Here is a 23,772-nt window from a genome sequence, read left to right as displayed (position 1 = left end):
GAGGACGAGGATTTGTGCTGGGTGAGTAAAACACTTTTATAATATTTGATGGCAATTGTAATTATATTTCATCTGAAATATTACAAACTTGTCACTTTTACAATAAATTATTTCAATTCATTTTTCGTGCAAGCACATATTCAATAGCTATGAATAATCTTATACAATTTATTATATTATCAATTAATTAATTAATATTCTTATAATATTTGATGGCAATTGTAATTATATTTCATCTGAAATATTACAAACTTGTCACTTTTACAATAAATTATTTCAATTCATTTTTCGTGCAAGCACATATTCAGTAGCCATGAATAATCTTATACAATTTATTACATTAATAATTAATTGATTAATTACATTAATCCTTACACAATATTTTTGATGTGTTCCTATACTAAAAATATTCATTACTATTCCAGGTATTACCCGAGGTGGTCGGAGGTGGACGAGGAGGAGGACGAGCTGGACGAGGAGGAGGACCAGGTGGACGAGGAGGAGGCGGGGTGGGTCGTGGGAGAGGACCTCTCCTCTCCTCAGAGGAAAGGAGGGGGAAGGGCGGGTCGTGGGAGAGGACCTCTCCTCTCCTCAGAGGAGAGGAGGGGGAGGGGTGGGTCGTGGGAGAGGTCCTCTCCTCTCCTTAGAGGAGAGGAGGGGGAGGGGCAGGGAAGGGGAAGAGGTGGGCGGGGAGGGGGAGGAGGAGGGGGGGCCGGGGAGGGGAAGGGGGAGGGGGGTGGGGGAGGGGAAGGGGGAGAGGGAGGGCGGGAGGGCGGGAGGGCGGGCGGGCGGGAGGGAGGGAGGGAGGGAGGGAGGCCGGGAGGGAGAGAGTGGAGAATGGATGTCGATGCGAGCCTGTCAGAGTTAATAGAGCAGTACCGCCCCCCTACACGCCCGCCCGCCCGCCCTCCCTCCCTCCCTCCCTCCCTCCCCCCCCTCCCTCCCTCCCGCCCTCCCGCCCTCCCGCCCTCCCGCCCTCCCGCCCTCCCGCCCTCCCCCTCCCCCACCCCTTCCTCCTCCCCCGCCCCCTCCCCCTCCCCGCCCACCTCTCCCACGACCCACCCCTCCCCGTCCTCTCCTCTGAGGAGAGGAGAGGTCCTCTCCCACGACCCACCCCGCCTCCTCCTCGTCCACCTGGTCCTCCTCCTCGTCCAGCTCGTCCTCCTCCTCGTCCACCTCCGACCACCTCGGGTAATACCTGGAATAGTAATGAATATTTTTAGTATAGGAACACATCAAAAATATTGTGTAAGGATTAATGTAATTAATCAATTAATTAATGATGTAATAAATTGTATAAGATTATTCATGGCTACTGAATATGTGCTTGCACGAAAAATGAATTGAAATACTTTATTGTAAAAGTGACAAGTTTGTAATATTTCAGATGAAATATAATTACAATTGCCATCAAATATTATAAGAATATTAATTAATTAATTGATTATATAATAAATTGTATAAGATTATTCATAGCTACTGAATATGTGCTTGCACGAAAAATGAATTGAAATACTTTATTGTAAAAGTGACAAGTTTGTAATATTTCAGATGAAATATAATTACAATTGCCATCAAATATTATAAAAGTGTTTGACTCACCCAGCACAAATCCTCGTCCTCCTCGTCCTCCTCCTCGTCCACCTCCGACCATCTTCAACCACCTCAGGTTATACCTTGAATAGTAATAAATATTTTTAGTAAAAGAACAAATCAAAAATAATGTGTAACGTTTGATATAATTTTTTCATCGATATAATCTACTAGAAAGATTATGAGAAGATTATAAAGTTATAGAAATTTTATTAGCGGACTGACGGCCACCGAATTTGGGGTTGCGCGAAAAACGAATTGAAATAATTTATTGTAAACGTGAACCAGGAACCACGGAGCGCTTATCGTGGGAGTCGAGAAATTTTATTAGCGGACTGACGGCCACCGAATTTGGGGTTGCGCGAAAAACGAATTGAAATAATTTATTGTAAACGTGAACCAGGAACCACGGAGCGCTTATCGTGGAAGTCGAGAAATTTTATTAGCGGACTGACGGCCACCGAATTTGGGGTTGCGCGAAAAACGAATTGAAATAATTTATTGTAAATATGAACCAGGAACCACGGAGCGCTTATCCTGGAAGTCGAGAAATTTTATTAGCGGACTGACAGCTACCGAATTTGGGGTTGCGCGAAAAACGAATTGAAATAATTTATTGTAAACGTGAACCAGGAACCACGGAGCGCTTATCGTGGAAGTCGAGAAATTTTATTAGCGGACTGACGGCCACCGAATTTGGGGTTGCGCGAAAAACGAATTGAAATAATTTATTGTAAACGTGAACCAGGAACCACGGAGCGCTTATCGTGGAAGTCGAGAAATTTTATTAGCGGACTGACGGCCACCGAATTTGGGGTTGCGCGAAAAACGAATTGAAATAATTTATTGTAAACGTGAACCAGGAACCACGGAGCGCTTATCGTGGAAGTCGAGAAATTTTATTAGCGGACTGACGGCCACCGAATTTGGGGTTGCGCGAAAAACGAATTGAAATAATTTATTGTAAATATGAACCAGGAACCACGGAGCGCTTATCCTGGAAGTCGAGAAATTTTATTAGCGGACTGACAGCTACCGAATTTGGGGTTGCGCGAAAAACGAATTGAAATAATTTATTGTAAACGTGAACCAGGAACCACGGAGCGCTTATCGTGGAAGTCGAGAAATTTTATTAGCGGACTGACGGCCACCGAATTTGGGGTTGCGCGAAAAACGAATTGAAATAATTTATTGTAAACGTGAACCAGGAACCACGGAGCGCTTATCGTGGAAGTCGAGAAATTTTATTAGCGGACTGACGGCCACCGAATTTGGGGTTGCGCGAAAAACGAATTGAAATAATTTATTGTAAACGTGAACCAGGAACCACGGAGCGCTTATCGTGGAAGTCGAGAAATTTTATTAGCGGACTGACGGCCACCGAATTTGGGGTTGCGCGAAAATCGAATTGAAATAATTTATTGTAAACGTGAACCAGGAACCACGGAGCGCTTATCGTGGAAGTCGAGAAATTTTATTAGCGGACTGACGGCCACCGAATTTGGGGTTGCGCGAAAAACGAATTGAAATAATTTATTGTAAACGTGAACCAGGAACCACGGAGCGCTTATCGTGGAAGTCGAGAAATTTTATTAGCGGACTGACGGCCACCGAATTTGGGGTTGCGCGAAAAACGAATTGAAATAATTTATTGTAAATATGAACCAGGAACCACGGAGCGCTTATCCTGGAAGTCGAGAAATTTTATTAGCGGACTGACAGCTACCGAATTTGGGGTTGCGCGAAAAACGAATTGAAATAATTTATTGTAAACGTGAACCAGGAACCACGGAGCGCTTATCGTGGAAGTCGAGAAATTTTATTAGCGGACTGACGGCCACCGAATTTGGGGTTGCGCGAAAAACGAATTGAAATAATTTATTGTAAACGTGAACCAGGAACCACGGAGCGCTTATCGTGGAAGTCGAGAAATTTTATTAGCGGACTGACGGCCACCGAATTTGGGGTTGCGCGAAAAACGAATTGAAATAATTTATTGTAAACGTGAACCAGGAACCACGGAGCGCTTATCGTGGAAGTCGAGAAATTTTATTAGCGGACTGACGGCCACCGAATTTGGGGTTGCGCGAAAATCGAATTGAAATAATTTATTGTAAACGTGAACCAGGAACCACGGAGCGCTTATCGTGGAAGTCGAGAAATTTTATTAGCGGACTGACGGCCACCGAATTTGGGGTTGCGCGAAAAACGAATTGAAATAATTTATTGTAAACGTGAACCAGGAACCACGGAGCGCTTATCGTGGAAGTCGAGAAATTTTATTAGCGGACTGACGGCCACCGAATTTGGGGTTGCGCGAAAAACGAATTGAAATAATTTATTGTAAATATGAACCAGGAACCACGGAGCGCTTATCCTGGAAGTCGAGAAATTTTATTAGCGGACTGACAGCTACCGAATTTGGGGTTGCGCGAAAAACGAATTGAAATAATTTATTGTAAACGTGAACCAGGAACCACGGAGTGCTTATCCTGGAAGTCGAGTTTCACCGCGTAGCGGACCCGAAGCGCGGGATCCGGGAGGTTGAGAACCCGGTACTCGAAATACGTAGCGGACCCGAAGCGCGGGATCCGGGAGGTTGAGAACCCGAGACTCGAAATTTGCGGAGCGCGACTCTCATCCGTCCGCTCTACTGCGCGGTTGTTACCAGACTGAGGAATTCGGCTAGCTGATTTTGAATTGGTGACGTCACTTTCTGAACGTCCGACATCCGAACTATGGTTTCGAACTTTGATACTATGTATGATGATGTATGATGTACGATGTATGATGCATGATGTATGATGTACGATGTCTGATGTATGATGTATGATGTATGATGATATGATATGATGTATAATGATTTTAGCTTTCACATTTCATACAAGAAATACACACCTTACCTCTCCTGCCGATTCCAGACTCAAGCGGCCAGGCCCTTCGATGGTCAGCCGTTGATTGAAGATATATCCTTAAGTGAACGGGTCGGCTAATAACGCTGCCGTTCTGCGACAGTTGGATGATGAAAAATTTCGCTCGTATCTTTCGAATGTGTGTTAAAATACACTCGAAGCGTTAAGAAGCGTCGTTCTTTCTCTCCCTATCACCTTTCTAGGTCTTTAAATCACTACGCAGCGTTGAATACCGTCTCATATACGAAGCACCCATTTCATCTCGTTCAAAATTAGCGCATCCGTGATGTATTACAGTTACTCTGAATTTTTTTCCATCCGAATACTTTTCGAAAAACAATTCTGCTCCTCCACCCAACGCGGATACTTCACTTGCGACCAGCTAAAACAGCGTTTTGATTCTATACCTATGAAAACTCAAAATCGAGAGAGCAAATGAAAAGTTGTTGGAATAATTATGAATACTAATGTTATGGAATATATCGAGCGCGCATCGAATAGAATCCCATTTCGAAATGAATAATTCTTCTCTTTTCATATCATAGCTAATCTAGTAATATAGGTAAATAGGATGGTTGGAGGTGTTCGGAAATGGTAGGAGGTGGTCGGCGCTGGCAGAAGGTGATAGGGGGTGATCGATAGTGGCCATTGATGGTCGGAGGTGGTAGGGGGAGGTAGGAGGTGTTCGAAAATGGTAGGACATTTCAAAAGTTAAAGTCGACGATGATCCGGTGCATCAATTTTATCGTTACAGATTTTCTTTTCCCACGAGGCATAGAGTATTCGACAACGATAATGCAGCCCTTAAAATTCATCATTCATCTCTGTCTGGAAAGCTAATTCGCAAGGCGTGGTATTCTAGATATGTCAAAACTAAGCTAGCGGCACGTGTTTGCATTGTTAGAAAAATACCCTTACTCTACATACACTGTTTCTAATCTTTTGCTACATTTGGTTTAATCCCCATGCTTCCACAGCACGAATAGTCGGAAATGTTTTTGATTATCCATAATAAAATAAAAGAAGTAACAAAGCTTAATTTTATTGTTAAAGCTCTAATGAATACATCAAACTGCGGTCGAATCAATTCATTTATTATTTGCACATGACCTCTGTATATTTGATAAATTATTCCTAAATACATTGAAACATATGTATTTATAATGAAATATCATGCAATGGGCTGTGTAAACTATAAACTATAATTTCTATCGAATAGCTGCTTTCATGTCAACAGGGCTTTGAGACACAGTTCAGTTCGTCCTCCTCCTCGTCCACCTCCGACCACCTCCAACAATCGCCAACCACCTCGAACAACCACCGATAACCACCTCGGGTTGTACCTGGAATAGCGATAAATATTTTCAGTATAAGAACACATCAAAAACATTACGTAAGGATTTATATAATCACAGGTTTTGTTTTCTGGCTGTAACTTTCGATGCGTTGATCGCAGCGTATTGGAACTGCGCCCAATCGATTTCACTCGCAGAATTGCGTCGGAATAGTGCCACAATTAATTTATTCCAGCACTTTCCAAAATCGCGAAAATTTTCAGCAAAAATCCAAAGGGGTTAGCCTTACTTTCTCTTCATTTTTTGACTGAAAATTTTTGGTCTCAGATTCGATTCGTACGACCATTTTTTGACTAACTGGGCCCCCAGGAACTCAGAAAACGCAGCGAAAAGAGCGTAGGACACACCGGAGGGATGACGCACAAAGTTCTTCGTTTTTCGACTGTAACTCTAGATCCGTTGTTTGCAGTAAGTCGAGAAATTTTGACTCCGTAGAATATTCGTGAATCTATTACAGCGTATGTCCAATCGATTTTCATGACTCAGCGCTCACAATCATTCATCAGTAAGCAAAAACTGCCGGTTTTACTGATGACAGCGTTCACGATCCTAAATTTTGCGATTGTAGAATGTTGTTAAATTTCAAGTGGACAAACTAACCGAAATACATTCTTGTCGTGTTTATGGTAGATGAACTCATCGCCTCAAACAATTATTTTTCTAAACTCTACTAACTTTAGTCTTTTAATTTATTCGACACGTCATTATATTATTTATCAAGTAAAAAATGAAAATATACGGCTGAAAAGAACATTTGTTTTGAATCTGTTTCTCTTTAGGTTGGTGGCTTGATCATAATTATTCCGAAGGAGTCATTCTGAACAAGTTCATGCACTCCATACATAGACCATTACTTTTGCTGAGTGAAAAATATCTTACATCACAGCCCTTTATTGTGAAATGACCACGCAATCTGAGCTTAGTTTAATAATCATAGTTTATTATTCATCTTGTTTTTAGCTCGAGAGCGTCTCCGAAGAAATTACAAAATTATTTTGATAAATTATCAGTATATACAAAAAGTGAAAATTTTTTCTCAATGTTAGAAACTTTCAACTTTCGCCACCCAAGGTAACACCTCAAAAGTCCAATCGACTTTTTCTTGCCCCACTGCTACAGTCCCTAGCTAATGGCACAATTTCGTCTTGTTCCCTTTGAGCAGTACCTGGCAATTCCGGAGGTAGATGTAGCACCTGAAACAAACAGTTCCCTATTCTAAAATCGATTCATTCACTTGAATTCCGGAGAAATTTCCAAATTCATGTGTATGCACCTCAACAACGAATTTTTTCCGACGAAGCTTAAAAGCAAGATCCACGGATTCTGGGTAATGGGGTGCCAAGGAATTCAGCGCTCCCAACTTCCGGATGTGTAATAGGCCGTGATAATCGCTGAATATAGGATTCGCCTCTTTAGCTGATCCAGCAAAAGACTCCAGCCTCAATGCTATGTCTGACAAGTGTTCTGTCCGCTCTACCACTGCATCCTATGAAAGAATAGTTCATCATGTAAATATTATCAAGACTCCAAACAGCTGTAGAATAATGTTATGAGCATAACCAAATGAAGCCATGATCTATAATTAGCTCCATAAATGTCAACGTACGGAGTTGTCAAAGTGATGAGCTGGAATTGTGACCATAGCAACCGCATATGCGTTCCTAAGAAGAGATTTTAGGCAATAGAAGAATTTCAAAAGGTCACCGGTCATAGTTTCTTCTCTCTCATTTAACCAGAGTCTTGAACCCAAGGAATGAATTGCTATCCTAAGAATATTTCTTTTTTCTGGTTCGCTTGAAATTGAGAATTGGCCATCTTTTATGCTTTCCTGAACAGTTTTTAGCAGATCAACATAAGCATTGTTTCCAAAGGATTCTGCCGTGTATCTCACATCACTTCCATCCCAGTGTTTGATACTGGCTGCTTCTACAATATTGTTGTTGATAGTTTTAGTGAGGTCATAATAGTGTCCAAAGGGCTGTCCTCCAGTTGGTGAGGTATCGATTTTCCTCATATTTTGGTATCTCCAAGCTATTTGCATCTTTTCATCCTGTGGCGGTGGACAGGTGATTGAGTCGACCGCAACTGCTGGCAATTCAGCCACAAGCTGTGTTGGTTTCAGATCCTGGGATGCAACAAGAAGCTGGTGAGAGGAAACAACACCCTCCGCCATGAAATATTTGAGAATAATTCTACCATAGCTGCCATAGGTATCCTCCTCTGTAAAATGTGATTCTCATAATTAATCTTGACTCTGAAATGTCCTTTAAAAGGGTAGAACTCACCTATGAGGATGATCGTTCCCACGGGCAGACCACCACCTGTAATTATAGTACAGTTTCGAAAACTGTTTACAGAGGTTTGAGTTAACCTTAAAAATATACAAACCGATTACATGGTCCAATGAAGGAACGCCCGTCGAAACGAGAAGCTGGGCATTCTGGATTGAAGGCTTTGTTCCTGGCACAAAAGGGATTTTACTTTTAGCAAGCTGAATACTACTTGTCATGATTTGCTTTAGAAATATTCGAATCTTATACGCGTGCTAGTAGAGGTTATGAACGATGAAATCAGCCTTGTATGAAGTACAGATACATCATGAAATTCTGAGGAGGTTACTTCGAAGGTAAAAACGCAACCACAAACGCGGGAAAAGCGAGGTTTCTATTGGTTAGTGCCACATGTTACTCCATTTCAAGTTAATCTTCATTCCAAACGGCCTTTTCACGACACGATGAAATCACAGGTGAATCGGGTAAGTCGCATTGGATTCTCGGTATGAAGCTGCGCAAATGCTAAAGTTGGATTCTGCGCAACTCGATTATTCATCGTTGAGATCCTGAACGAATCAAAATTCAAATCCAGCCGCATCTGAACGTACATTCTATTGCATATTATCAGGCGTTTCCAACTGTGTCAACAATGAAATGAATGCTGAAGTTGTTACTGGTCTGTTTTTCTTATTCTGATACATGAATAGTCTTCAATGTATTAATTTTATAGATTTCGGTATTATATAAGGTGAAAATATGTGTGTTATACGTCATTCAATTTTTAGATATTAATATGTTTAATCAACCATGCATGTATGGTATTGTAACTTTGAAATTTGAAACTGGCGCGTCTCTAAGGCGCGTCGATTGTAGACACGATGCAACGCCCCGCCATCGCACCGCAAGTGCGTCACTTCAGTCTAATTCTTGGGTTTTGATACGCGGTAGTTTGGGGTTATAATTCCTGATCAAAATCAATGCAAAATGTCAAATAAACGAAAGATATTTGACGTGGACACCAAGTGTCGTCTCTGCCTCGGAGACGAAGGTTACATGAGTTACCTTTTCGAAGATACACTGCTTCCAAAAGTTCAGAACATAACCAAGTGCACCTCGATCATTGTATGTTGTATATATCCACTCACTAAATTGTAATTCTATAAAATAGCAAAAACTCTCGATGTGGCTTTACTCGCTGAATGCATATTGAAAAATTTAAACGAATCTTCAATTTTCCACAGATACGGGAAGATGATGACCTACCTAACAAAGTCTGTCACCTCTGTTTATATAAGTTGGATATGTGGAACGAATTCAAGGAACAATTCATCAAGTCGAATGAAGTGCTGCTCGCCCATTTGGATGCTAGTGAGATCAATGATTCCACCGTAAGTATCTATTCACCCATATCATGGAAATAATAAACATACCTCTCCTATTTTGACAAAGACAATCAAAATAAACTTAACGCTTGACTCAAACATCGTTGTATGTGATTCGCGTACAACTCCTGCGTAACCAAATAATTTTTTCATAAACTGAAAGTAGCTATTCGTCTCTTACAGCTGGAATCTAACAATTCTAAGAGAAGATATGGTTTACAAGCAAGTGAAACGGAAACTTTGTCTGAAAATCCTGGCACGGTGAGTGGTATTGTGCTGGAGATTTACGTTCAAGTTGGCAGCCGCATGGTTACTTGCTGCTGAGTAACGCTCATGTATTTAGGCTGATCGCAAGTCAGCTGCGGCTGTTAACTTCTGCATCTCCAAGGGACCTTAACATTTTCGTTTACGTATTTCAGGTTTCCCAATACTCCTTATTTATCACTTCCTTTCTTATAAAAGCAGTAAAAACTAATAAATAGAATTACACTTGAAGTCTAATCATAAAGTTCCATACTGCTACAATTCATATCAGATATTTCAAAATCTGACTTTAACACAGTTACTTTCAGTCACGTTATTTTTGGATCACGTGATTGTGAAAATTACTAGGCTCTAGTTTACTATATCAAAATCTTGTCTGCTGAATAAGAGATATTTTTTGTCGACAGAAAAAAGTTAAGAAGATCAATATTCCAGTGGCACCTCTAGAGTTCACAAGAGTGGAATATGTTACTGATCAATCTGAATTAAGGGATATGTTTATACCAGAGGATGATCCAATAACTTCTAGCTTCAAAGAAGAAGATACAACGATGCTAGATCAAAAATCATCAACGCCCGAACATGATAAAAGCGAGAAAAATAATCAAGTAGAATCCAAATCTCAGGAATTGGAACTCCATCCAAAGCCTACATTGGTTCCTATGAGAATTAAACATTTTGGAGGGAGACGTGGTAGGACTACTGCAAAGCGAAGAGCATCAACCAAACGATGGGTGGCGAGGAAAAAAGCTCTTCTGGCTGCTACGGGTAAATATGCTTCGGATACTGATTCTATTATATCAGATAATGACTCGAAATTATCACCAGTTCAAAAAGCTCGCGCAAAGACAAACGCGGATAAAGAAGTTGTGAAACAAAGGAGATTAGCTAAAGCTTTGAAAAATTTAGAAACAGATATGAAAGGTGAATACGGCATTAAATACGATAGCGATGCAATTTTAATTCCTCAAACAGATTCCGGAGTGAACAAACACAAAACAAGGTATCAAAAGAAAATAACGCTTGAGAAAGGTTCGACGAGTGACGCAAGGAATGTACAAAACTCTGCAAGAAACGAAAATAGTACTGAAACAAATAATGAGAAAGAAGAAGCTGCGAATGAAAAAGAGAACAGCTGTACTTTAAACGAATCAAGATTGAAGGAACACGTTCTGCACTCACAATCTAAAACAATGGAAGGAAGCAATGATAGTCTAACCAACATGTTATCTATCTTTAACCCACAACCAATTAAATCCGAGATTGAACTTGGAAATGCTACTTACATTGTAACGTCAACACTGGTCCTCTCGGAACATCATTATATAAAATCTGATTCGAAAAACTCTTCTCTGGATGGTAACGGCACAAACATGGATGAAAACAGTCAGGAGCGTAACACAGATATCATCGATGCTGTACAACTCCGAAGAATAAACCCAAAATCAATAATTGATAATGACGACAAAAGAAATGTTGAAAGGTGTTTGAATATTGAAGTTGAGGGTACAGAATTAGAAGCCTTGCAAAAGGTTCAGGCTGAGCTAGCTGCTTTTGTTGAAAAAGATATGAAGGACAGGCTATCGCACAAGGATGTACTACCGTGCACTGACGAAGTGAATAGCAAGCCAAAAGACTCTTTCCAAACATTGGATCAGCAGCTGAAAGCAATTGTAGAAAAAGCAATTAGAAAGAATATCGAGACATCTTTAAAATTGAAAAAAACCCCCTTAAGCAAGGTAACAACACTTCATAATCAAAAATCATCAACCTTTTCACCAGCATTTATCAAAGCAGCAACACGTTCAAAAATATTCCAACCTAAAGTCTTGCTTATGAGATTGGATATAAACAAAGTAGGGAAGAGGTATAAAATAAATAATTTCCCATCCATGGAAAGTCAAAAATCTAACAACTCGTATATAGAAGATGGAAATGCAACTTACAACGACAGACAGAATGACTCTCCACTACAATATCGAACGTTCAAGCTAATGCCTGTTGAATCTGATGATACTGTGAATTCAGACGATCGAACTGTAACTTCCACTCCAAAAGAAATTCAAAATAATTTGAATTCGATCTCTGTGTCTCCAAAAACAAGCGAGCCCCAAAGAAGAAAATTATGTGGTCCTAGAGGTCGTAAGAATTTCGCCATATCTGATGAAGTTCTAAACGCATTGCGCAAGAGACATTTTGATGACTTGTCTAATGTTAAACAAGTTAAGAAGGCAATTTGTGAAACTGTCGAATGTGATACAACAACCAAAAGTTTACCATTGCAGCCTGTAACTGATAAATTGGGAACAAAGAGAGTGAAGTTTTCCACAGATTTTGAAAATCAATGCAATATCGAGGAGGAACTGAATCAATCTAAATATTCATGCGATACCTGTAAACAAAGTTTTGCTACCTTACACGAAAAAGAAGAACATACCACATCTCATAAGACAGTTTCATGTATTGACGCTGTTCCAAAACCTAAGAAACGACGTATGATGCGCTGTAAGCGATGTCACGAGGTAGTTGACGCAAGATTAGTTAGAATCCACACTTGCCGAACAGCGAAATTTCACAAATGCTACGTTTGTAACTCAACTTTCAGAACAGAAAAGTTGTTGGTCACCCACCTGGAGACTCACGACGAATCAGAATTTAATATTGACAACATTGAGTCTGGCGAAAGTAGTAAAAACGTAGTCAATGTTACTAGTACCCAAGGAACGGTAGCTCAACGTGCAGCTGATTCGAATACCATAAGTATAGAGCAATGTGAAAAAGAAAAGCCTGCGACAGTCAAAGAGATATACACATGTTTTGTTTGTGATAAAAAGTTCACAGACCAAGAAATACTAAAAGACCATCTGCAGCAGCATTGTAATGATGAAAGCGAAGAAGATAATGGTTCTGGGAAAGAAGAATATCAATGTGCAATCTGTGGCGATTCGCTGGATAATGAAGATGCCCTGGAAACTCATGTGGAAAAACATCTCTGCGATGACCAAGACGACAATCCGAATCTAATAAATATAACCAGCGAAAGTGATAACAAAAAGTTGGAGGTAATGTTTAAGTGCGAGCAATGTACAAACGGATTTACATCCGAAGTATTGTTAGCCCTCCATATGCAGTCTCACGAAGAAGAGCTCGCTATAGCGAAGTGGGAAAAAGAATCGGCAGGACGGTCGATAATACGCGAAGAATTTCTCTGCGCTATATGTGATGAGACATTTAAAACTGAAGCAGAACTTTCGGAACATGTTGATATGCATAATGGTAACGCTCACGTTTGCTTCTTGTGTGAGAAACCGTTTCTCACTCTTGAAGACCTTCAGGCACACGTTGAAAGTCATTGAATAGAATGTACATAAGCATATGGATGATAAATTTTTTCACTAATAACGTGATTAAATTATACCAAATACAAGGGTGTCTTTCAAAAAGACCATGTTTCCTGTTGTATAATAGGCAATATGTATAATTATCAGTGCATGTATCACCTTTCTAAGGATTTCAACATTGCTTTTTCACTGGGTTGTAACACAATCTATCACATGATAATTTTTTTTTTCTTTTTTTTATTCTTTTTTTTCTTTTTAATTTGCTTGCCATTCAACATTTCATGTCAATAGCAAATTTATGAAATTGCTCACGTATTGCGCGTGAATTTATAATTTTCTGATATATTGGTATAATGTAATTTTACTTTTTACAACTGCAATAGAAAATGTCATCTCGATAGAAAAATGGCCGATTCATGATGTTTGTTCATCAAGAAAATCTTTCATCGCTTTGAATAGATATTAACAGCAATAAATATTTTTTTTAAAAGCTGCTGAAAAATTTATCCATTAAAAATTCGTTGATTTATAAATTATTGAATACAGAACAACTTATTCTTATTCAAGTAATTGAAAAATCAGAATTCAGGAGTGAATATCATATACAAAACTTTCGAAATTCTTGGAAACAAGTAAAATAAATTGCTATATACATTTCTATGTTCTTATATTTTTATTGTTTGATATTTGTTAATATTTCAAGCTTGTAATTCGTTAATTGTTTATACAACTCATAATATTAATTTTTTAGATTGAAATAGTGTAACTTTTGATTAGAGATTGTTTCTCTCACCGGCACATCTAATCCTATCCGTACACAAGTTTAAAAATAGTTTGTCAGTTTGTTATTCAGTGAATAAAACCACTTGTGTCGAATTTAGTAAGGTTTTTGAACGTCTGTTCTCAATTTCGTTCTCGTTAAAAATAATCTAACGCGAAAACGAGCGAACTGACTTATGATTTGCTGTGAAATACAATTTTGAAATTGAACATCAGTGAGTAGATGAGAATGAAAATTTGATAAAATGTAATTACATCGAAACACCATCGGACGCATTTTTAACGGAAATGAAGAGGAATAGACGCAATGGAATCTTACCTAAATTTATGACAGCTGCATAAATTCTCTCAACACAAGTTCAGTGTTCATTTTTCATTAATTTCGTACGAATCCACTCCATTCCTAGAAACAATTAACATTTTTTGAAGATTTTTCCTATCCGACATTAAAATTTCATGCATAAAATTCGATTTCGATTTTCCCGGAATATTCTTCTCTAATTCATGTGCATGGCTTGTTTAGGAAGCGTTATTTACTTTTGGCGCAGAGTATATAATATTTTCAGTCATTTTATGATGCGAGAATAATTACACATATTACGAACTTTAATCATGAAGGACACCCCTATGGGATAGAAATATGCGCTCCAGCAGATCAAACAAATATGCAAAAAGTAATTGAAAAAAAAAAAAATGCCGTTAGTTTAAAAGACAAAAGAAAAAAAGAATTATGTATATGTCCACTTAATCCGGAAAACAAAATACGAGTATATTATTTGTGAATAATAAACTATGCAATGTCGAGTTGGATAATAATAAAAATGACTTTCCCAAGTATAAAATACTGTACTCTAAAGTTTAAGGATTCTTCATCACTATTATTTAACTGATATAGAAATAAATGATGCGTGTTGATTTGAGCGACGGTTACCAACTACAGGGTGTATCCGTTCTTTGTCAAAAAATATTTTATTAAGCTACATACTATTTTTAAATATCATATGTAATATTGCAAGCGAATAGTAAAATGAAGATGATTAAAAATGAAAAGCTAGTTGAAATAAATATGTATAAAGTATATGTATATCGTTTGTTCAGATAATTTTACTTACATTGGAATAAATAAAAGTTATCAAAAATACTCACCCTAATTTTATTTTACTGCGTTCATACACGAAAAGATAAACATACGTTAAAACTCTGACGAGTCAAAGATTCATTACGTGTCAGGCATTCCACCGCAAACCGACCTATTTTATTTTAAGTATTGTGTAATGTACAAAAAGACCATCGTTTACCGAGGTTTAGATTTTTCGGATACTGGGTCTCATTTTTACTGCTTCGAGAAATACGAAAACCCAATTTTCGGAGGAATAGCCTCAGACAATTGGCTTCAGATTTTTCTCATGAATTCTTTGTTAAGAAACAAAAATTTTGAAACTAAGGTGGAAGTGGGCAAATTTTTGGTTTAGAAGCTATAGGCTTGAACGACAATCTACTCGTTAAAACGTGATAAACCTCAAATTAAAAATAACATTTGTAAGCAACAGAAAAAAACGCCGATGGTGAGGGTCGGACATAGATCGGTTTGGGGTGAAATGCCTTGTATACATAATTTAGATGCGATTCAAGCTCCGACATTCATCCAACGCCATTATTTCACTTCATGATAAAGTTTAATGTATTTATATCATCTTATTTAAGACAGTAGTTATTTTGAAAATATATTTGTATATATCTATATATATATTTTTTTATATAGGTCATTTATTAGATATACATTATAATAAATTTTATACACAAACTAAAGCCTACATAACAACTTCATGGAATTATATATATATTTTTTTTTTTTTTTTTTTACTGACAATATATAATTTTGGTAAACTACCGAAATGAACGTGTTATATTAAATCGGTCGCGAGCTACATCTGAAATCCTATTGCTTTCTAGTTTATTTACATAAATATATATATATATATATACCTTTTATCGTATAAGGTGTACTTTGTTCACGTAGAACAATCAAAGATTTTTCTCTTAATTTTTTTTCATTCTGTTTCCTGTTTCTGTACTTCTAATATTTGGCAACTATATGCGTCGTACATACGGAACGATAGCGACTACAGCAAAAAGAATAAAATTAACTAAACATTTCTCGAGTTCGGTGATATAAGATTTTGGTCATTTTGTTTTCTTATATAAACATGAAATATGCAGAATTATCTCTGTTTTCAGAATCAGCTTGTGATTGATACAGATAATCGCATGGGGATTTGAATTTCTAAAGTAAATTGAATCCCCGTTTTCCCGTACCAGCTCGTATTTTTTTCTTTCTGATGCCGGATTCAACAATTTTACCTTTGATCATCGATCTTTTTGTTTACGTACCTGGACGGGAAAAGAAATTTATGAACGTGATTGATTAAATGATAAGAATCGCACAACACGTATAGTTTACGAGAATATTATGAAAAAATTACATAGATACACATAGATGCACCAGTATAAGGTGGAATATCGAGTTCTGGCCGAAAGAAAATATTGTGTATGCATTTTACAAAGTATTATTCATATCAGCAAGAATATGCACGGGCCAAAGAACACGAGAGAAAATTTTAAACACCCCTCTGTAGCTCCGTATTGGAGAGAAAAAAACTATAACTATTATACGCAAATTATATTTCGATATCTCAAACGTAACCGAATAATATGATACCTTTAACTATCCAAATGAGCAATACGTTCCGGGTTTACTTGTACTGGAAATCATTTTTGTTTTCCTTGTGTTCCGTTCATTATCTCGTGTAATTTAATTCACTTCACTTATACATTCCTGTTATACATAATAGTTATAAATCATTATAACTGATGCACTGCCGTGCATTTCTTTTTTCTTTTTTTTTTTTGTTTTTAAGTATTATATGTACAATGACACCACTTAGATAGACGTTAGATTTTTAATATAACAATAAATTAAATATAATTCTCATTACTGCTGCCAAAACGTCCTTAATTAATAAAACAATAATAATAATAATAATGATAATAGGTAATAATAAGTCACGAAAGATATGACCATACATTCAATTATTTAATTATTTTTTAAACTCTCTTCAAGAACCTAGAAATGGCATTATACGCATCACTGCCCAAAATTTTTTCCACATCTTGTAGTGGATTTTCTTTTTTCACTACCCTGCTACCTCGAAATAGTTCAGGAACAAAAAAAAAAAAAAATTAAAACAAAATATAAAACACAAAAAAATATCATTTGAAAGTAGATCCCTTCTTCGACGAGAGTCTAGCTGCAAATATGTAAAATACCTATCAAGACGAAACAAGATAAATTTTTTGATTTCTCAAAAATTATCAATTTTACAAGTTACAGCACATCCAACCCTCACACGTCGGCATTCAGAAAGTAAAAACGAACTTGTAAAATCAACAAAGTATATTGTTTCCTTTCATATAAAATATAAACAACCTTTCGGCATCGAGGAATCTTAAGAGACATATCGATTTGACAACTTGACACGAATTTCGTGAATAAAAACATTATGTACTTGATACGTTCTCCTTCTCTCGGCTCCTCGCTAACTTCACACCAGAAAATGCATTGAAAAAAATGCCAGTACTCCCCTGAACATCGGTTGCTATATTTATTACCAATTAATTCGGCATCAATCAGCAACGATTCTAGGCCGTTGGTACGGCTTTAAATTTTATCAACGAATCGATTTGGTGTTTAACTCGTAGATTACTGAGATACAAGGTCTACGTAGTTGGCAGGATACAGTCCCACCCTACCGTCCTTCCTCCCCTTGCACCAACCCTGCTCGTCCTCGTCTTCCAGTTTCTCAAAAACGTCACCTTTGAACACGATGAATATCCGGTAATAAAACATCTCGACGAGTGAATCTCCCATTTTCGTTCAATCTCAACGTATTCATCGTACCTTGTTTGAAGCTCAATTCGTCCGCTTCGGCACCTTCGTAATCGTATAACGCTCTGACAGGGACACCAGGTTCCCCATTGTCGACTAGAGGCTCACCACCATCTTCGTCCCATTCTTCCTCTTCGAATGGATTAGATTCTTGTTTTACACTGGTTCCATTTCTACAAGTTGTAAAAAAAAAACAAAAAAAAAAAAACAAACAAACAGACATAAAATAAAAAATAGTTACATAGCATTTTATACGTGAATTAATAATTCCCGTGAATGTTTATCCAGTTTGAGAAGATTATTTTTAGTCTCGATCTAATAGACTACAGACTGTAATTAGATCCTAACGATGTGCGAACAAGTTTAGATTCTATACAATTTGAAGAAATTCTTCGGTATAAATACTTGTCTTGTTAGTCTCTAATTGTAGGAAAAAAAAAACACTGAATGAGATGCATAAGCAAGTGTTGCTTTACTTATTTTGTTTTTTAATTATTATTATTATTATTATTATTCACTGACGTGATAGTCGCAGTCCTGTTCACTGTGCTCGTTTCATGGTTGTTCTTTTCCGAGGTTTGTTTGCTCGACGAGTTTATGGTGTCGATTTTGGTATCTGGAAGCGGTGCGTCTGTTGGTATTACTCGTCCAGCAGGTTTGGCTCTGGCTTTATGGTTGACAGGCGGGAACTCCTGGTTGAGAGGAAAAGAAGGAAAAAAAAAGAAAAAAAAAAAAACGCAAGAAAAATAACAGTTTGTTACAATTCATAACAAGCATACATTTTCTTAGTTACAGAATTTCTTTAGAATTATATATCTAACCACCGGATTTCCGGTGTTTTCGAGCCGACAATGAACTACGGCAGAAATAGAATTCTGATAGTATATATCTTTGATATATTATCGACTTAAAGCCTTGATAATTTATACGTGAGAAAACATGTTATCGGCATTTATGTTACAAAAATTAGACTTATCAAAGGGATCGTGCGCACGATGCAGTTGTCCGCGTGAATAAAAACCGAGTCGAATAAAAACAATTGATAAGTTGCGAAAAAGTTGGACAAATCTGGGACAAGCTTGCGGTTACTTCAGTGACCTTATTTTTTAATGTTTCAGTCCTTTACATTATCGTACACGATGCAATATCAATTAACTGGAAAGTGTCGTTAATACAGTCATGCTGTACCTGAACTAAAAAATAAAAATGATACCATGTGATGACGTGTTTTTGGTAAGGCGTAAGAAGAAAAAAATAATGGATCAGGGAAATCACATATATATATGTATCGTGCGAATAGAATAAACGAATGAATAAATAAATAAATAAACAAATTTACATGCAGATCTTCACCAACAGGGCGCTGATTGATGAGAGTGATGGATCCAGCAGGTAATGCCTCCTTCGATTTAGACCCTTTGGTGATGTCACGGAACTCCTCCGTATAATCCTGCATAATAGCAACACCCACACAATCACATGCATGCATTCCAAATTTTCAGTCACTCTAGACTATCGTAATAAGTAGCTCGATGCAACTATACGGTCTGTTAGAAATAATTAAGAAAATAACTTGACACGGAATAAATAAATTACATTCAACTTTGGTGCAACGTATTGACAAATAAATTAAAATAAAAAAAAAATAAAATAAAATAAAAACCGGAATGATTAAATTGTGACAAATTTTACACACCGTTAAATTGTACAGGCACTTTATATATATATATATATGTATTCAATTTCATAAGTCAACGAGAAAAATCGAATTCGATTAAAAAAAAAAAAAAAATAAAAAGTACATAACATGGATATTAACTAAGGTATGTAGTGGGAAAACTCAAATGTTTCAGCAAAACACGTGTGAGCAGATATTACATAAACATGCGAGCGAAAAAGATAATTTTGCGAATGGCGTTATCGCTGTGGTGTAAAAAAACGACGTACCTCAAATTGTGGCCAATTCATAGCCATGTTGACCCCGTGATTATTCGACCACCATTTCAAGTCTTTTTCGTGCGCAGCATTGTTGATTGTGTGATAGAATTCTTCGTAGATTTGAGGGAGCCTGAAATTTGAAATTTGGCTCATGAACGAGCAGTAAACTGAAACCTCGAGACGTTGGAAAAGCTGTATTCATTTGAATAACCGGAGATTGGAAAATTAAATTATCATTACACCGGATCCTGTGATATGTTAAGGCATTTGTGTATTCCAAAAAGAACATCCTTGAAGAACTGCAGTCGCTGGGCCTCCATTTCTTGACACTTTTCAAAAACTTGCGTCATGTCTTCCATGTATTTAGGATTGTACTGATTTATTTCAAGAAGAGACGCCTCGTATTTTTCTTTCGATTTCTGTACCTCCTCCTTTGTTTTTTGTACACGATCTTGCATTTTTTTCACCTAGCACAGACAGAAGGCGAATTATATATCGGCGAAAACACGGTGGAGGAATTTTTTTTTTTTTTCATTTACCCAGTACATTATAACGTTACATTTTCACTTGTTAGATGAAACGAAAATTTCAAATCAGTGGCAAGTCAATAGATTTGTTTTTTCTACATATACACACGCTCGTAACGTTATATATTGTTTAATATCAGTGAAATTGCATTGTTTATTTACACGTATACAACAGTTGCAAATTATTTTTTATACCAATGGTGCATGGGCAGTAACTAATGTTCTACCTTCTTTTTTCTTCCTCTTTCTAATTTCACAATAAGAACACAACAAGTATAAGAATAAATTCAAAATTTTCTACCAAACAAATACAATTCGACGGATGCACAGGATATATTTTTGCATATTGTAATAATAAGGTGCTCCTTGACCAATAAATGTAAATAAGTAATGTAAAATAAGCGGAAAGCAAATATAAATAAAATCCATCCATCACTATAGGAAACGTGTGTAATATACTGTAATAATTCCGAATAAGGAACATAATTGTATATATATATATATATATATATATATTGCTGCTTACCAACAGAGCTCTCTGCGAGGCGAAAAAAAAAAGGATAAAATATATATATATTAAAACGCATGCAGCATGCGACAATACCTATGCATACATACAAACGCAACGTCGCCTATCTTAGAATTCCTAAGGCACTTTCGCATTCTGAGGCCCCATGCACCACATCCGCATTGTGCCATCTAAAAAGTTTCGTCGTTATAGACTTCGGAGTGTATAACGCGCACAGTTTTCAACTAAATCTGACGCTAAAAATGTTCGATCATAAATAAACAAGTGGAGTTTAGTCTAATTTCAAAAAATTCTGAACCCATTTCCTCGAATCGGTAAATTATCTTTTAAAGTATAGAAAAAAAAAAAAGATACAAATAACGCATCTGACGGTAGATAAATTATCTTTGGTTAAATTTATCGAAAAGTTTTTTCAACGTATCGCTACGACGAAACAGGCAACGTGTAAAACTGTTTACACTACTAAATCAACGTAAATAATTATTACGGATTTATTCTACAGCGACAAGGCCTATGTATTGGTATATATATGTATATTTATATACATATTTATATGATATAATTGAAAAATAGAGCACACGTGACGTGGGGTATGAGGGAATCAATTATCGCACGTCAAGTGCACAATAGGAGAAGAAAAATTGAGAACAACACTTGACATGCATTCTTATTCGTAAATTAAACACGTTGTATGATACACAACAACACGATTCACGTACGTTTTCCGAGCCTCGGGCAATCTGAAAATAATTAACACTAAAACAACTGCTAGTCGACGCACCTTATTTTATGTACATTGGATAATATTAGTTTTTCGTTGAAGGCTTGGCGTTAAATAAGACGGAAAATAGCGCAACCCGATCGATGAACGATGGGAATGAATTTTTCAAACTGTTATTAACAAATCTGTATGTATATAAAACTGTGAAGTATAGATGTGTCAGGAATTAGTGAGACGTCGGTGTAATTCCTAATCTTATCATCGGCATATCCAAGCTCGTCGATCATTACGATTCGATAGTCATGTATACGTATGTGTGTACACGTATAAGTTATCTCAATATTTCATCGTCACGATTTTGAGCTCTTGAGAAAAATTCCTTTCGTACAGCAATTCACACAAATTGACGAATGGACTTGTCACGAGGAATTTTCCTCAAGTTCAATCGAGGAATCAATCTGACCGGATTAACGTTGTTTCAATCAAAGATGGAATGCATGATGACTTGGTCATCGGTAGATCAGAATGATTATATCATCATACGCGCCTTTTAAATTATGCTACGTATAAAAATCATTTCTTCATACCTGATCAGGTGAGAGCGAACTGTCTGCGGAAGCGTTTCGTTCCATGTTGGCCGCCGTTCTTTCCGTTTTACAACTGTTGTGATACTCGGCCTTGGCCTTTTCGACTTTTTGTAGTAACTTTGCCCACGGTTTTTGAGCCTTTTTAAACGAATCTTCCATCTCTTTTCGTTCCCTCAACGTAATCATTGACTGAAAGATGTTTTTAATTTTTTTTATTCACTATTCTTTTTCAAGAAGAAATTTAAAACGATTTTTAAAAAAAACGGTTCCGTTCGTTCTACGCGATCTCTGCTGTTGTTTACTATCGTTATTGGCATGCGATAAAATCAATCAATCTTCGCTCTTGCATGAAAATATGAATTTATCAAACTTTGATAAAACGGCGCGCTGCCACAGCTGCATGTATAATAATTCCGATAAATTAAAATTCACCCATCTCCGCCGTAAGTGACGAATTTTCTCACCTTGTGATAGGTGTCTTTCTGCCACGTTTTCACCTGCTGTATAATGTCGTTGCACAAGTTGTCTTTGACCCGTAAATGCAAATCGCACAATCTGTCCGACTCGACGAGAACGCCTTTCCACGCTGCTTCCGTCGTTCCATATTCGGGACCCTTTTCAATTTTGTCATTCCAATTTTTTGACCAGCTCTTGAGCGCCTTCGCGTAATTCTTCTCAATCTCGGCCCGCTCTTGTACCAAAGCTATCAAACTGTCGCACAACTTATGACCATCTTCTATACGCTTTGTCGTACGCTTATAGTTCCCCGGTTCCCAAAACGAGTCCGACGTTGCTATCAGCATGTTGTCGTCGCTGTGATGTGACATCCTAGCCTAGAGTAAATAGCCCCTTTCTCCTAGAACAGATAAAAAAATTATTTCCCCTTCGAATCGTAATCGCATGTAAGTATATATAAACCGTTATTATTTATAAAAGTTTGATTGACGCAGCGTATATTTAAAATCAAGGTAACATAAATGTTTCAAGTGTAACATGGAAATTAATTTTTACCCTGTTAGCTGCGAACTTTGTCAATTTTGATAAACTTAATCTCGAAGTAAACGAAATTAATTTTATACAACGCAATGTCGAGAAAAGCACATTTTCTCGTATATTGATTCACCCCAATTTGCGAAGCCGTTTCAAGTCGTGATATAATATTCTGCAAGAGGGATATAAAAGACAAGGACGAGTGTCAGAATTATTTCTATCTTGAGGTCAGTTTTTATTTCTCGATGAACGAATTAGGTATAAAGCATCTTCTACGAATACAATTAAAATGATACACCACTTGCAATTATTTATTCGTTTTCTGAAAATCCCTCCCCGCCCCTCCTCCCCCCACCCACCGTGCATTTCTATACAACAATCATTCAACAATTTACAAAGTATAATATCAAGCTGTATCCTGTTGATATATTCAACTAGTCGCTGCTGAATGCAATTCGAACAGGAATCTCGGTTGCGATTTAAACGTCGCCTATAACTGCCGATACGGTTTAGATATTTATGATAATTATATTCATTATGATAATAATGATAATGATAATAACAACAATAATAATAATAATAATAATAATACAAAGCGGTCCGTGCATACAGAAATGGGGGCAAAGAATGCAGC

General features: G+C 37.2%; 3 protein-coding genes across 11 annotated transcripts in view; 1 reads left to right on the top strand and 2 right to left on the bottom strand.

Moving 5' to 3' along the window:
* Window positions 1–6,779: 6,779 nt before the first annotated feature.
* Window positions 6,780–8,628, bottom strand: LOC124184757 (elongator complex protein 4). 2 transcript variants are annotated; one of them, XM_046574822.1, is made up of 5 exons: window positions 8,249–8,628; window positions 8,146–8,181; window positions 7,467–8,080; window positions 7,134–7,346; window positions 6,780–7,053 (listed from the first exon to the last, which is right to left on the bottom strand). In XM_046574822.1, exons 1-5 carry the CDS (start codon window positions 8,367–8,369, stop codon window positions 6,940–6,942), a joined length of 1,098 nt encoding a protein of 365 aa, XP_046430778.1. In that variant the 5' UTR covers window positions 8,370–8,628; the 3' UTR covers window positions 6,780–6,939. The 2 variants fall into 2 exon arrangements, with proteins under 2 accessions (XP_046430778.1, XP_046430779.1); XM_046574823.1 differs by having other exon boundaries at window positions 8,146–8,207; window positions 8,256–8,628.
* Window positions 8,629–9,036: 408 nt separating this feature from the next.
* Window positions 9,037–14,679, top strand: LOC124184308. Of its 2 annotated transcripts, XM_046573856.1 has the most exons (5): window positions 9,037–9,255; window positions 9,375–9,521; window positions 9,699–9,776; window positions 10,187–10,547; window positions 10,755–14,679. In XM_046573856.1, exons 1-5 carry the CDS (start codon window positions 9,118–9,120, stop codon window positions 13,133–13,135), a joined length of 3,105 nt encoding a protein of 1,034 aa, XP_046429812.1. In that variant the 5' UTR covers window positions 9,037–9,117; the 3' UTR covers window positions 13,136–14,679. The 2 variants fall into 2 exon arrangements, with proteins under 2 accessions (XP_046429812.1, XP_046429811.1); XM_046573855.1 differs by having other exon boundaries at window positions 10,187–14,679.
* Window positions 14,680–16,733: 2,054 nt separating this feature from the next.
* Window positions 16,734–23,772, bottom strand: part of LOC124184309 (protein kinase C and casein kinase substrate in neurons protein 1) — a 52,329-nt gene continuing 45,290 nt past the window's right edge. For 3 of the 7 annotated variants that reach the window (XM_046573858.1, XM_046573857.1, XM_046573859.1), the window contains 10 exons: window positions 22,613–23,004; window positions 22,149–22,337; window positions 21,560–21,580; window positions 20,838–20,849; window positions 20,025–20,251; window positions 19,794–19,914; window positions 19,186–19,296; window positions 18,369–18,538; window positions 17,859–18,019; window positions 16,734–17,773 (listed from right to left, as the gene is read on the bottom strand). In XM_046573858.1, the coding sequence (XP_046429814.1) occupies window positions 17,661–17,773; window positions 17,859–18,019; window positions 18,369–18,538; window positions 19,186–19,296; window positions 19,794–19,914; window positions 20,025–20,251; window positions 20,838–20,849; window positions 21,560–21,580; window positions 22,149–22,337; window positions 22,613–22,975 (1,488 nt within the window). In that variant the 5' untranslated portion in view covers window positions 22,976–23,004 and the 3' untranslated portion in view covers window positions 16,734–17,660. The remainder of the gene's footprint in view (window positions 17,774–17,858; window positions 18,020–18,368; window positions 18,539–19,185; window positions 19,297–19,793; window positions 19,915–20,024; window positions 20,252–20,837; window positions 20,850–21,559; window positions 21,581–22,148; window positions 22,338–22,612; window positions 23,005–23,772) is intronic. The other 4 variants (XM_046573863.1, XM_046573860.1, XM_046573861.1 and 1 more) reach the window with 4 other exon arrangements.

The sequence above is a fragment of the Neodiprion fabricii genome, chromosome 6 (assembly GCF_021155785.1).
Source record: "Neodiprion fabricii isolate iyNeoFabr1 chromosome 6, iyNeoFabr1.1, whole genome shotgun sequence".
In the NCBI taxonomy this organism is placed as follows: Eukaryota; Metazoa; Arthropoda; class Insecta; order Hymenoptera; family Diprionidae; genus Neodiprion; species Neodiprion fabricii.
The sequence above is the reverse complement of the archived record's forward strand: the minus strand, read 5'-3'. Positions and strand labels throughout refer to the sequence as shown.